General features: G+C 41.0%; 3 protein-coding genes and 4 non-coding genes across 8 annotated transcripts; 6 read left to right on the plus strand and 1 right to left on the minus strand.

The window, feature by feature from the left end:
- Nucleotides 1–671: 671 nt before the first annotated feature.
- On the plus strand, nt 672–4,153 carry rpl7a (ribosomal protein L7a). Its single transcript, XM_061798933.1, has 8 exons — nt 672–696; nt 1,645–1,765; nt 2,163–2,312; nt 2,510–2,650; nt 3,054–3,133; nt 3,335–3,465; nt 3,609–3,678; nt 4,017–4,153. Exons 1-8 carry the CDS (start codon nt 694–696, stop codon nt 4,119–4,121), a joined length of 801 nt encoding a protein of 266 aa, XP_061654917.1. The 5' UTR covers nt 672–693; the 3' UTR covers nt 4,122–4,153.
- LOC133465325 (small nucleolar RNA SNORD24) lies at nt 1,803–1,876 on the plus strand. Its single transcript, XR_009784606.1, has one exon. It is a non-coding gene; the product is annotated as a small nucleolar RNA SNORD24 (small nucleolar RNA).
- Nucleotides 2,354–2,427, plus strand: LOC133465326 (small nucleolar RNA SNORD24). Its single transcript, XR_009784607.1, has one exon. It is a non-coding gene; the product is annotated as a small nucleolar RNA SNORD24 (small nucleolar RNA).
- LOC133465324 (small nucleolar RNA SNORD36) lies at nt 2,908–2,982 on the plus strand. Its single transcript, XR_009784605.1, has one exon. It is a non-coding gene; the product is annotated as a small nucleolar RNA SNORD36 (small nucleolar RNA).
- Nucleotides 3,174–3,251, plus strand: LOC133465323 (small nucleolar RNA SNORD36). Its single transcript, XR_009784604.1, has one exon. It is a non-coding gene; the product is annotated as a small nucleolar RNA SNORD36 (small nucleolar RNA).
- A 589-nt stretch (nt 4,154–4,742) lies between the features above and the next one.
- LOC133489806 (surfeit locus protein 1) lies at nt 4,743–9,074 on the minus strand. The gene is made up of 9 exons (XM_061798932.1): nt 8,925–9,074; nt 8,773–8,839; nt 7,708–7,826; nt 6,901–6,983; nt 6,635–6,826; nt 5,714–5,786; nt 5,460–5,622; nt 4,876–4,957; nt 4,743–4,815 (listed from the first exon to the last, which is right to left on the minus strand). Exons 1-9 carry the CDS (start codon nt 8,982–8,984, stop codon nt 4,749–4,751), a joined length of 906 nt encoding a protein of 301 aa, XP_061654916.1. The 5' UTR covers nt 8,985–9,074; the 3' UTR covers nt 4,743–4,748.
- A 25-nt stretch (nt 9,075–9,099) lies between these two features.
- Nucleotides 9,100–12,115, plus strand: surf6 (surfeit 6). 2 transcript variants are annotated; one of them, XM_061798946.1, is made up of 4 exons: nt 9,100–9,299; nt 9,800–9,970; nt 10,183–10,265; nt 10,835–12,115. In XM_061798946.1, exons 1-4 carry the CDS (start codon nt 9,209–9,211, stop codon nt 11,534–11,536), a joined length of 1,047 nt encoding a protein of 348 aa, XP_061654930.1. In that variant the 5' UTR covers nt 9,100–9,208; the 3' UTR covers nt 11,537–12,115. The 2 variants fall into 2 exon arrangements, with proteins under 2 accessions (XP_061654930.1, XP_061654931.1); XM_061798947.1 differs by having other exon boundaries at nt 10,186–10,265.
- Nucleotides 12,116–12,200: the final 85 nt, after the last annotated feature.

Here is a 12,200-nt window from a genome sequence, read left to right on the forward strand (position 1 = left end):
CCACAGATTAAATTACTACGGTTTTAGTTTTCCAATCCAAACAAGGATTTTATAAACATTTTGTATTTTGTATATACAGTGGACCCTGCATACGCATGCTTCAGCACCCACGAATTAACCTAATCGAGTATTTATTTTCAAAAATGTTTTCCTGATTTTCCAATTTCTTTTTCATGCATCCATCCATCTATTTTCTTCTGCTTATCGGGTCGGATCGTGGGGGCATGCACCTTATCTGCGTCTTTATTTTGTCCTTTCTTTTATTTTTCTCTTACAAGAATCACCGTTTTGTCTGAGCGTATGTAATTTTCAATGTTAAATAAAGTATTAAAAATACGTAAACAAATTTTTTTTTGTAAAACTTTTGTATTTTAATAGCTACTTGACTTCACATAGACATGTGATTACAAAATAGTATAAAATACTATTATTATTATTGTATTAATTTTAATACATTCCAAATGTAAATAAATATATTAATTTATGCTACGGCTAAAATTACCTCTTTTATTTAATACAAGATAACGCAGATCTCAGGTCTGCTGTGAACCTTTTTGTTTTCGGGAATTACTCGAGAGCAGTTTTATAATCTGATTTCAGATCGGTCGATCTGGACCAAGTTGCCCTCCTGCGAAGCCTCGCGGTATTTCTGTTTCCCAGCAGGCTTTGCTCCTCCTTTCTGCCTGAACCGACATGGTGAGTGCACAGTCGTTTATTGTCAGCGATTATCTCCGAGTTGTATCTGTCGGCATCCTTGTCTCGTCAAAGCATTTTGTGCCGTAAAGTTTGACACAATATCACGCGTTTCCCCCCCCTGATGTTACACGTTGTTATTTGTCGTCGCAGTTCGCTTTGTATTTTTGTGAGCCTCCTCGGCAGTTACCGGTGCTAGCAGTCCTATGGCCGCTCGCTTCAATGCTAAGGCTAACATGGTGAAAACGCGTGTTTTTTACGTGGATTCATTTTTTTTCCTCTTCACTTTTAACCACTGCTACGTTGACGTTTTGTTTCGTTTAAACGCTGCTTGGCTTTGCGAAGCAGCTAAGTTAGAGGCTCCCCTAATAAAAGTACGACGTGTCCTGCTACTAAGCTCGGAAATTGTCAAGTCTTTCCGGTGAGTAAATGCAAGCCGTCCTTCATCTTAATATAGTGAAATGCAATCTATCGTTAGAGTTAGGCCTAACTGCTGTCTGATAGTTTTTTTGTTAAGGATTTTTTTTGACTCATTTGTGTCTTGCTGACTTTTAAAGGTATTATCCCGATGTAGTTGCTACTCTACTCAGGAACTACTTACGTGTTTCCTCAAGCGGGTCGTGGTTTGAATTGTTAAAATGGTTAATTTGCTGGAAGATGCCAGGGCTTCACCCCACACACACTGAGGTTTTTAATTAGAGCCGGGTGAGTATCGATACATCGGGCTGATACCGGCCTGTGAACATATTGCAAACCACGTTATAGCCAGTGCTGTCTGTCCAAGTGTTCGTAACGCAAATGTTTTTCAGAAGTAGGTTAGTGGCTGTACTTCAAAGAGTTGAGGTCATGAGTTTGACGCTTCCGGTGTATAAAGTCGAGTCTGTCGATACCAAATGATGTTCATTTATTTGGCTTGGTTCTGACTGCGAGCCATTAATTCTTGTTCGCCAGCCGAAGGGAAAGAAGCCAAAGGGGAAGAAGGTGGCACCCGCCCCTGTGGTGGTGAAGAAACAGGAGGTCAAGAAAGTGGTCAACCCTCTCTTCGAGAAGAGGCCAAAGAACTTCGGCATCGGTGAGTTGACTGATGGCAAAACAGAACCGAAACGGTGCGCAGATGATGTAAGAGAATATTTGCTGTCTTACCACCACTGAAGACAACCTTCCCACCAAGATCGCTGATGCGCATTCCGTACTCAACATGGAAAGCATTTGAGCATTTAAGATCCTTGATATCCAGTTTAACGTCGATGTACTGCTACGCTCTTTGTCTTTGCTAGCTCTACAAATCGGCAAATTATCGACAGATCCGATAAAGCCAATCAGATCGGTGTAGTCTTCTTATTAGTGAGGGCAAAGTGTACTAGTACATGCATGTCACGGATATCGACTAAATGCTCAAATGGCTTTCCATAGACGTTTCCCCGTGGGTTTGCAGTACGACATGTAACCGCCCCTCCCCCCCCGCACAGGCCAGGATATTCAGCCCAAGCGTGACTTGACGCGCTTTGTGAAATGGCCTCGCTACGTCCGCCTGCAGAGGCAGCGCGCCATCCTCTACAAGCGCCTGAAGGTGCCCCCCGCCATCAACCAGTTCACCCAGGCCCTGGACAGACAGACCGGTACGTCCCTGCCACTTGCCCCGTCAACTCTTTCCCATCCTCGCAGATGATGTGAATGCAATATTTGCTATCTTAACACCCGTGCTGACATTTTTCCACCAAGATCACTGATGCATCCTCTGGACGCGCCATCTACCAGGATTCGACTGGTACGCGAATTGACATCACGTTCCTCCATGTTTGTGTCCCTCCCACAGCCACGCAGCTGTTCAAGCTAGCGCACAAGTACAGGCCCGAGACCAAGCAGGAGAAGAAGCGGAGACTGCTGGCCCGCGCTGAGCAGAAGGCGGCCGGCAAAGGAGACACCCCCACCAAGAGGCCCCCCATCGTGCGAGCAGGTAACCGACGAAGAACGCAACCTGAATTTGAGGCCTCGTCCACACGTACACGGGAATTTAAATATCATACTGACTCAAGTTGCCAATCTTGTGGCATGCTGCTGGTCTACTTTAAGCATGTGAAGTGCCACATATTCACATCACAGAAATGAGACAAATGGTTGAAACAAAAAGATTTTATTATTGCATCAACAGGTTTTTAATCAACCCGTGTTGTGTGGACCTGGCCTCAAGTGTTCGACACAAAAGTGGCCTGAATGCACTGATGTGACTTGAATTTCTTCACCTGAAATTCACCCTGATGTTTTATGAGCTTTTTAACCCTGAGCACTGGCCTGAAAAGATCCTCTGAAAAAACCTTAAAACACCGAACGTTACTTTTTTAACATGAAGTCCCCTCTAGGCGTCAACACAGTCACGTCTTTGGTGGAGAGCAAGAAGGCCCAGCTGGTGGTGATCGCCCACGACGTGGACCCTATCGAGGTGAGCGTAGAAAATCTCGGGCGCTTGGAAGCCGTTCTCTCGGCAATGATGTCTGAATTTCTTCACCTGAATCGTCCCGTGTGGATCAAAACATACGAGCTTTTTAACCCTGAGCCAAGAGACCACCCCGATCCCAAAAGATGTGAGAACTGAGTCATGTCCTGGAAATACTAACCTGGAGTTTTCCCGTTCTGGTTGTAGTTGGTGGTTTTCCTGCCCGCGCTGTGCCGCAAGATGGGTGTCCCCTACTGCATCGTGAAGGGCAAAGCTCGACTGGGCAAGCTGGTGCACCGGAAGACGTGTACCTCGGTGGCCTTCACGCAGATCAACCCGTAAGCAAATAATAAATCACTTTCACGCGGTTTCCAATTTGAAATGGGTCTAAAATCTCCGAGCTTAATGTAGCATGGAAATTTACTGGAAATTTTCCGGCCCCTTGCAACGCTGTTCACACATTCTGCCTTTTTTTCCCCAGTGAGGACAAAGGTGCCCTCGCCAAACTCGTAGAAGCCATCAAGACTAACTACAACGACAGATACGACGAGGTGAGACTTCATCACTGAACTTACTGTTAATCACTTAAAAGTGGCATTTACTCACTCTATGGTGAGGAGGCAATGATGAATGACTGCGTTCGGAATCATTCACTCATCAATACGAAGGGATTTTCAGTGGACATTTTAGGGACTAACTAGGTCTGCTTTATAAAAAATCTCTTTTTAGTGAGTAGGGAATGATTCTGAACGTAGCGACTGCGTTCGTACTCATTCCCTAATCAACACTAAGGGATTTTCAGTACATCGTCGCCCTTTATAGTGAGTAGGGAATGTGCGAATGTTTCCAAACACAGCCTCAACGTGGCCGTTTTCTTGTCGTTTTGCAGATCCGTCGTCACTGGGGGGGCAACATCATGGGCCCCAAGTCCACCGCTCGCATCGCCAAGTTGGAGAAGGCAAAGGCCAAGGAGTTGGCAACCAAGCTTGGTTAAACTGTTTGGAGTAATAAAAGTTTATGTTCTAACATTGGGACTGCTTTCTTTTATTGGCACGCCTGATGAGTAAGGCATTTATTTTTCAGCAATGGCAACAATTCATGTGATTTCAAGTCCAACCCCTGAGCTTGCAATTTAAATCACTAACTTCCTGTGAAATGGACCAAACAAAAAAAAAAACATTTGTTTTATTAAGTTGCTAGTCTGCTGAAAAGTAATCAAGAGCATTTGAAAAATCTGGGGTTTTTTTCCACAGCTGTTTCCAGCAATTTCATCACATCAAGAGGGCTTTTAAAATGTTTGTAAAATACTGCCATGTAAAACATTTGGCATGACTCTTATTTCTTCTTGTGTGTGTGCCCTATGTGGAGCATTTAATTACACCAAATGGTTTTTTTAGAGCACACGCCTTTAGTGTTAATTTCCACAAATTTAAACATTTCGTAACCACTCGTACAGAATCGAGAAACATCCCATTGGAGCAAAGGCTTTTTTTTTTTTTTTCCCTTTGTTCCTACAGCATCTATTTCCTGAATGATTCCCAAGCACTGCCATCAGTTACGCCGTGGGAAATGATCCAATGTCACATAATTGCAAATAACAGACAAACTCAGCTGACACATTTTACACTTTAATCTTCTTGATGAATTTTGCATACCACATGTAAGCGGTGGTCGCGCACAGGCCGTACCTGAAAGAAACAAAACGTGTATCAAATCAAGTACACTGCTACTACTAAAAAGTTACCTACCAGGTGATGATGTACTGCATGTGTTCATTCCTCAGCGTCACCCTCGTCTGCCCGCCGACTGGTCCGCCTGGGATGGTGCTGGCTGTAATATATTTACTCTTTTACAGAATTTGTATCGGAAAAATAAATATTTCACGCAGTCGTGACCAGCGGTGGTAAAAGTACTCTCACTGTGAACAGAAGCAGAAGTACAAATACTACTTGTGTAAAATAAGACTCAAGTACCTGTACTGCTTCAACTCTGTTACTTCAGCAAAAACAAAAGTAGACCTGTAGACTCTGAAATGTACGCAGGTGCCAAGATGTTCCTTGTCACCAAGATTCCAAAAGATGGTGGCAAAGCACTACTTTTGTCTAAATGAAGCTCCTCAAGTGCCTTCAATATAGTTCCTGGGCACCAACAAGATAGGAAAGCACTATTGCGCAAGTAATGTTTTTTTTTTGTTGCAAGAAGAAAGGTTCCGGGTCTCCCAAGCCCACCCCCCGCTAAATCAGCAGATGCCGAACCAAGACTACTCAGGGCTTCAGTACAGGAATGCGAATGCACTTTGTTACTTCCCACCGCTGGTCACGTGACACGTTACCGAAGTCGGCGTCAATGAACATCGGTTGCGCTCCCGTCACGTCCGACATGGCTTCCAGGTCGCGGTAGTGCCATCGGTTCCTGTCGGGGTCATTGTTGGGGATGAAGGGTTTGCGGGGCTCCGTCAGCCGGACAACCCCGACCACATCCACCTCGTCCTCCACCTGCGTGAACACGTTCCTCGCTTAGATAAAACATCCGGTGGTTTAAAAAAAAATTAAATAAATTGTTGTGGGGGTGGTGTGGATTGCTCACCTGGCCCTTCATCCTGCTCTCCGGTTTAATCTTCTGCTTGGGGACGTAGCCTCTGTTCACCAGGATGGTGATGCTGAAGACATGATCAGTGGTACTTTGACACACTTTACAAATTCAACAAAATTCATAAAATGAAATAGATTTTTAATGAATTGTTGTTTTCAGATATTGTTTTTACATTACATTTTTAATTAGTGGTGAATATTCATAATAAATCTTTTTTTCATGTTTTAATTGTATAAAATGCAAATTTCAAAAAACTTTATTTTTGAATATTTTGTGTTACATTTTTAAAGTTATTTTTAAATACGTTGTATTACATTTGTATTCAGCTTTTTAAAATAAAAGTTTAAAGTATTTTTAAATGTTATTGTATAACTTTTATGTATATTTTCCAATTGACTTAATTGTTCCTAATTACAAATTTTTAAATGAATTATTTTTAAATACAAAAACAAAATCATAAATTATTTTTGAATTTTTTAATGTGTGAATTATTTCAAACCACATAATATATATTTTCATGAATATTATTTTGGATTGTTTTTTAATTACTTTTTTTTATATAATTTTCTTTAATGAGTCTTTTCAAGTATTTTTAAATATTTCATTGAAATTAAAGTTTGCATTTTATTGACTTAAAAGTAAATAAAATATTGACTTAATAGAATAAACAAATATTTTATTACTGTCTCAAGCTTCACCGAAAATAGCAATGTGCTTGCTAAAAATCTAGATTATTATTATTTATTATTATGATTTTTTTTTATGCCTGTGTAGATTCTCTGTCATCCACGTCTTGCTAATCCGCAAAGGTGGAATGGCGGTACCTGGACTTTTCTTGTTTTCTGAAAACATGGCTTGGTCATGGTATTAGGCTAACGATTTTATAAGTGAATTTGTGACTCGTATGCGTGTTACCCGAGGTCCGTGCAGTGAAACGGCGTGACCACGTTGGCGCCCGTCTCGCCGCTGGACGAGAGCCGTCCCGCCTCCCTGGCCTCCTTCTCGGGGTCGACGGGCGAGCGCGGCAGCACGTACAGCTCCTTGTCGTGCTGGTAGCGGCCACGCGCTCGCACCCGCCTGTACTCCAGCCCCGTCAGTTCCAGGGGGCTGCGGAGAGACGACGTTAGGATGGTTCCCGGCGGGCCCCGTTTCCCGCCAGCGTCAATAGGCGCCGCACTCACTCGACGGGCAGCGGAATAGGCTCGGCCGCGGTCAGTCTGGTCAGATCGTCGATCAGCTGCAATTTCCACTGGCGACGCTTCACCTTGGTGGACAAAAACAATGCGGACGCAAAGGACATAAAACAACAAGATATGAAGACGAAAAATATATTCATCAATTTAAAAAAATAACTAATAACTACATTTTCTAGATGGACAAAATAATTTTAAAAATGTTTTAATCAATTGAAAAAATATATCTATATTACATAAATATATAAGGTGTCTCACAAACAAGTTGAAAATGTCTATAAATTAAGTTATGTGAAAATAAATGTTTATTTATGCTTTTAAATGAATCATTTGAAAAATTATGACCTACTGTTATTTTTAAATATGTTCTCTTAATAATAAATGTTTAATGATTTGTTTCATTATATTTCTTTACTTTGTTAAATTACAAAAATATGTTTACTGATTTATATTTGAATATTCTTATATAATTGTACATGTACAAATGAAATATGCTTTTCAAAAATCTTTTTTTTTTTTTTTTTATATTTTTCGATTATTATTTGAATTTCATTTTGAAAATTCAATTTAAGAATGATCTTTTATTGAATTGTTCTTTTAAAATATTTTTACATTATTATATGTCTATTTGCTATTTGATACTAAATTTAAAATACCTTTGATGAATTGTTGTGATAGAAGATATTTATATCGTATGTTTATTTACATTTTCAATGTATTTCCTTCCACAAATAATCAACTATTCGAAAAATGTGTATATGCAAAAAAAAAAAGGGATGGAAAGAAAGTGCGTACCTGCCAGGTACCGAGGCCAAAGGTGGCGGCCGGGATCAGCAGCAGGAACCATTTTAGGAAAGTATCTTCTCCGGTCGCCGCCACTGAACTGGACGAATGCCGCCATACAATCCACCGGGCTGGAGAATGTATAGTAAGCATAAATTCATATTCATAACCCTTTGACTATTATTTATACATCAGTGAAATTAAATCACACCATGACATTGCCATTTTGTAATTGTTTTGGAAGAATATAAGAGGATTATTGTAACAATATAATTATTAGGCCACCAATTTTAAATTCAGCCTTAATGCCGTGATTCCTAAACATTGGGCTGTGGGAAATTATCCAATTCCACTTAATTGAGCTAAAAATGATTATTGGTAGCTATTATTTGCTACCAATAATGTATTTTTATTCATCTGTCTATGCCAGTGACGTACAGTGATAGGAAGAACAATGAAATGCTCTTTCACTTGATGGCAGAAGGTACAATTAACTTGTGTATCCACCAGAATAATAAATGTCTTCAATTTCAGAGGACCACATTTTACAGACGAAGTACTGAAGTACAAATACTTTGTTACTGTCCATAGGTAGTTTTTTCAGGCATATGTACTTGAGTATTTAGTTTTCGAACTAAACTTTTACTCCCAACATTTTAAATTCAGATATCTACTTTCTACTCTTTACTTTGTCAAATTAATTTCTACTTTTTGTATTTAGGTACATTTTAGACTGTACTTTTATTTTACTTTAGCTTAAGTGCACCTGAATTTTCTTTTACACATGTATCGGTACTTCGAGTGTGAATACTTTAACCTTTGCCACCTGTGTTAAAATGAAAGGAGATGATCATTATTTCAATTTACACTTACTTCTGTGGGTGAAATTTCTGTTTGGTGTTTTTCGACAGTAAAATATGTGCTTTGGCTCAGTAAAGGTTAGAGCAAATGAATAATCAATTGCCAATTATTGGCGACTGGAGAAATAAGATACAATACAGTAATAATGATACAGCAAATAAAATAAATAAATCTGCATACAGCGTATTTTAAAGACATTTGAAAGAATTACAGTACCATCTGTACGTGTGAAGAGAGGCGATCTATGCAGATAAAGAGTTCTCTTGACGTGAACGACATTCGTCTGCAAGTACAGTCATTTGCCAAACATTTGAAGAAGAAAAAAAAACATGATTGCTTATTGTGAGTGTTTTTTTCAGACAACTTACACTTTTTAAAGTCGTTAACGCTCTGTTGTAGAAGACCAGCCGCGTTTTTAGCGAATACATCCCGACACAGTTTAGCTTATTGGGGCAGCTACGTAAAGGGCATGTTGCTATGCTAATGGTAGACGCGGGGATGTATTTTGGTGTTACTACTTCCGGTATCTTACATTACACGTCCGTCACTTTTATTCTTCCCTCCTCCGCACGCGTGTTCAGATGTGTTGCTTATTTAATGGCATGGCGGCTATTTTATTATAAAGAATTGTTGTTTTCCTTTTCATTTAGACATGGATCTCGCCGCGAGGGACTCGTACATCCAGAAATTGACGAGTAAAGTGTTAAATTCGCGGGAACAGGAACCAAAGAAGAGGCCATTCGGTAACGTTTGGTGATATTTTTTGGGTGATCTTTCTTTAAATTATAAGTAGGATGGGAAGGATGAATTTGCGAATATAATTTACATCAACCAGCTGTACTGATTTTGAAGGCACTGGCCAGATTAGATTGACATGGCAACAGATCAGACAGACAGAAATCTGATTGGACCAAAAAAAAATAAAAAATTAAGAGAATAGACTGTTGGGAATGATTTCATACAATTTAATGGAACACATATTAGAATTTAGCTTGTAAATGTAGGTCAGTGTTTTTGATAGTGTCAGCCATCAGAAAAGATTTCACTCGATTGCAAAGAAATATTGGCCATCATCTATTCCGATCCATATACTAGAGAGAAACTGAACCTGAAGGATCCATTTCATTCCACCGGTATCTCTCCATCAATTTCAACAACATTAGTTTCCATTTTCTGAGTTATCCGCCCACTGCCATGCGAAAAATTGCTCAAGACTTTTTTTTTTTTTTTCCCCTTCTTTCAGCTCCTTTTAAGGGCCAGAAGGGTACCGGTCCACCGCAGAAGAAGAAAAAGTGTAAAAAGAAATCACTCAAAGATGAGAAGAACCACACTGCGACACCTGTGAACAAGTCCAGGCCAGCATCAGCACACAACGGACACTTGAAAGTGAACGCAACACAAACAGCAGACGAAGGTACACAAAGTTGGTGGAAGATTTGCTTCCTCTTTAGCTTTTTTTTTTTTTTTGGGCATCAGTAATATTAGTAGCAGTGACTACTTCACTGTGATGCCCTCCTGTCATTTCTTATGAGAAAATTTGTTTGGAAATCCAAACAAATTGGAGGTTTTCTTGTTTGTCAAATTGCAATGTGTTTTTTTTTTCGTTTTTTTTTTCCGTCTCTCAAGTAGGAAATGTGAAGGCCAGCTTTTCCACCGTCGACGTTCTACGGCGGAGGCTGCACGAGAAGATTGAAGAGGCGAGAGCACAGGTATGAAGATGGCGAGTGTTGGGGAATCCCCACAAGGGAGGAATAGACTGAAATTTAAGGGCAAACCTAAAAAGCACTATAACCTTTACAGGTGAATTTAATTATTGATTGTACAACTGTTGAATGTTTGAGTACTTTTTGCACAACTTGCTGTTCTCTAACAAGGAGATGAATGGCAACGTGCACAACAGGTGTTTGGTCCTTGAATGAACCAGTAAATTGCCGCACATCCGTGTCAAATCATCGCCAAGCCCGACTATTTCTTTCTTTCATGGAGGACTACACAAATCTGAGAATATTTACTGTTGAGAGGCTGAAAGTCTGAGGATTTGGACAATTTTAGGATGAACGTCATCTCTAAATGATTAATCGATTATCAAAATAGTTGTCGCTTGATATGAGAATCTATTATTGTCAATTAATTGTTGCACCATTGGTCTGGAAGGTGTCCCCCACAATAAAGGATGGAGGGTTCACCGCAACGTAAAAGATACAATTCCCGATCCGGCGAGCTATGAAATACCAAAGAAATCCTCAATATGACGCACGTGTTATTTCATTTGTGTCAGGCGGCCCCCAAGGAGGCGCTATCAGAGGCGGTCCAGGCCAAGCGAGCCAAGCGGAAACTAGAGCGCGAGCGCAAGAAGAGAAAGAAGAACGAGTTCCGTCTGAAGAAGCTGGCCGAAACCAAAGCGCAAAGCGAGCAGGTCGAGGTGAAACAGGAGGAAGAGGAGCAACGGGAAAAGGCCCCGGCTGCCGCCAAACGACAGGAAAACGCCATCATCTTCAACACGGTGGAAACGGTGGAGGAGGAGTTTGTGGACAAGGCGCTGAAGAAGAAGGCCAAGAAGCAGCGCATCAAGGGCCAAATCACACCGCTGTCGGGGCGCAACTACAAGCAGCTGCTGAGCCGCGTGGAGGCGCGCAAGGACAAACTGGAGAAGCTGCGGGAGAAGGACGAGGCCAAGGCCCGGGAGATGGAGACCAGGATGAAGTGGACCAACTTGCTGTACAAGGCCGAGGGCGTCAAGATCAAGGACGACGAGGCCAAGCTGCGCACCGCACTGGCCAACAAGGAGAAGAAGCGCAACCGGCGCAAGAAAGAGTGGGCCGAGCGCAGCCAGGCCGTCGTGGAGAAGATGCAGAAGAGGCAGGACAAGCGGCGCAGGAACATCCAGAAGAGGAAGAACGCCAAGGTGGAGAAGAAGAAGAACAAGGCCAGGAAGAAGGGCAGAATTCTGGCCGAGGACTTGAAGAAAGTCAGCCTGTAGACGGAAGGTCCTTCCCATCTTTCATTCGATGGATCGTGTGACACAAAATGCTGACTGATTTCATACTAAAGACAAAATCATCCAAAGAGCGAGCGTGTCTTTGAATTTTTGTGTGGGGGATTTTTTTTGTCTTGTTTTTGTGCGCATTTGATTGTTTGTGTGTGAGTACATTTGAACGCGTCTCTTTGTTCAGTGTAAATTTGTTTTTTTTCTGTTCGAGAGTGTGTGTGTTGTCTTTTGAAGGTTGAGTGTGTTTTTTTTGTGTGTGTTTTTTAGGAAGTATGTGTACTTTTTCGCTGTCTGGTGTGTGTGTGTGTGAGCATGTCTGAGTGAGTGTTTGTGTTACACCGGGTTTGTGTGTCTCTCTCTTTGAGTGCGTGTGTGTCTATCCTTTTGATTTTGTTTTTAATTTTTAAAAAAATTCAGGCTTTAGGCTCACAAATGTAAAGTTTTTTTTATTTTATTATTTCTTTGAAATATTTCTTTGGTTAACCAGTGTAAATTAGGCTATCACGCTAAGGAGAATGGTAATAAAGGAATATCAGAAATGTTTAATAATAAATTTCAGCTTGTGTATTACAGCGGTAGTGGCAAAATTTATTACTATTATTCCTCTATTCATATTATTTACCACGTACTCCCCGGCCCAACTCGCTCCGCCCCA

This window comes from Phyllopteryx taeniolatus, chromosome 15 (genome assembly GCF_024500385.1).
Source record: "Phyllopteryx taeniolatus isolate TA_2022b chromosome 15, UOR_Ptae_1.2, whole genome shotgun sequence".
NCBI lineage: Eukaryota > Metazoa > Chordata > Actinopteri > Syngnathiformes > Syngnathidae > Phyllopteryx > Phyllopteryx taeniolatus.

Bases quoted from the DNA above. Each gene is read 5' to 3' on its own strand.
- rpl7a (XM_061798933.1), top strand. The intron at 3,134-3,334 runs GTGAGCGTAGAA...TTCTGGTTGTAG, and splicing joins ACGACGTGGACCCTATCGAG to TTGGTGGTTTTCCTGCCCGC. The intron at 3,466-3,608 runs GTAAGCAAATAA...TTTTTTCCCCAG, and splicing joins GCCTTCACGCAGATCAACCC to TGAGGACAAAGGTGCCCTCG.
- LOC133489806 (XM_061798932.1), bottom strand. From the start codon at position 8,984: ATGTATTCGCTAAAAACGCGGCTGGTCTTCTACAACAGAGCGTTAACG. The intron at 6,984-7,707 runs GTACGCACTTTC...TTGTCCACCAAG, and splicing joins TTGGCCTCGGTACCTGGCAG to GTGAAGCGTCGCCAGTGGAA. The intron at 4,816-4,875 runs GTAGGTAACTTT...TGTTTCTTTCAG, and splicing joins ATGCAGTACATCATCACCTG to GTACGGCCTGTGCGCGACCA.
- surf6 (XM_061798946.1), top strand. From the start codon at position 9,209: ATGGATCTCGCCGCGAGGGACTCGTACATCCAGAAATTGACGAGTAAA. The intron at 9,300-9,799 runs GTAACGTTTGGT...CCCTTCTTTCAG, and splicing joins ACCAAAGAAGAGGCCATTCG to CTCCTTTTAAGGGCCAGAAG. The intron at 10,266-10,834 runs GTATGAAGATGG...CATTTGTGTCAG, and splicing joins TTGAAGAGGCGAGAGCACAG to GCGGCCCCCAAGGAGGCGCT.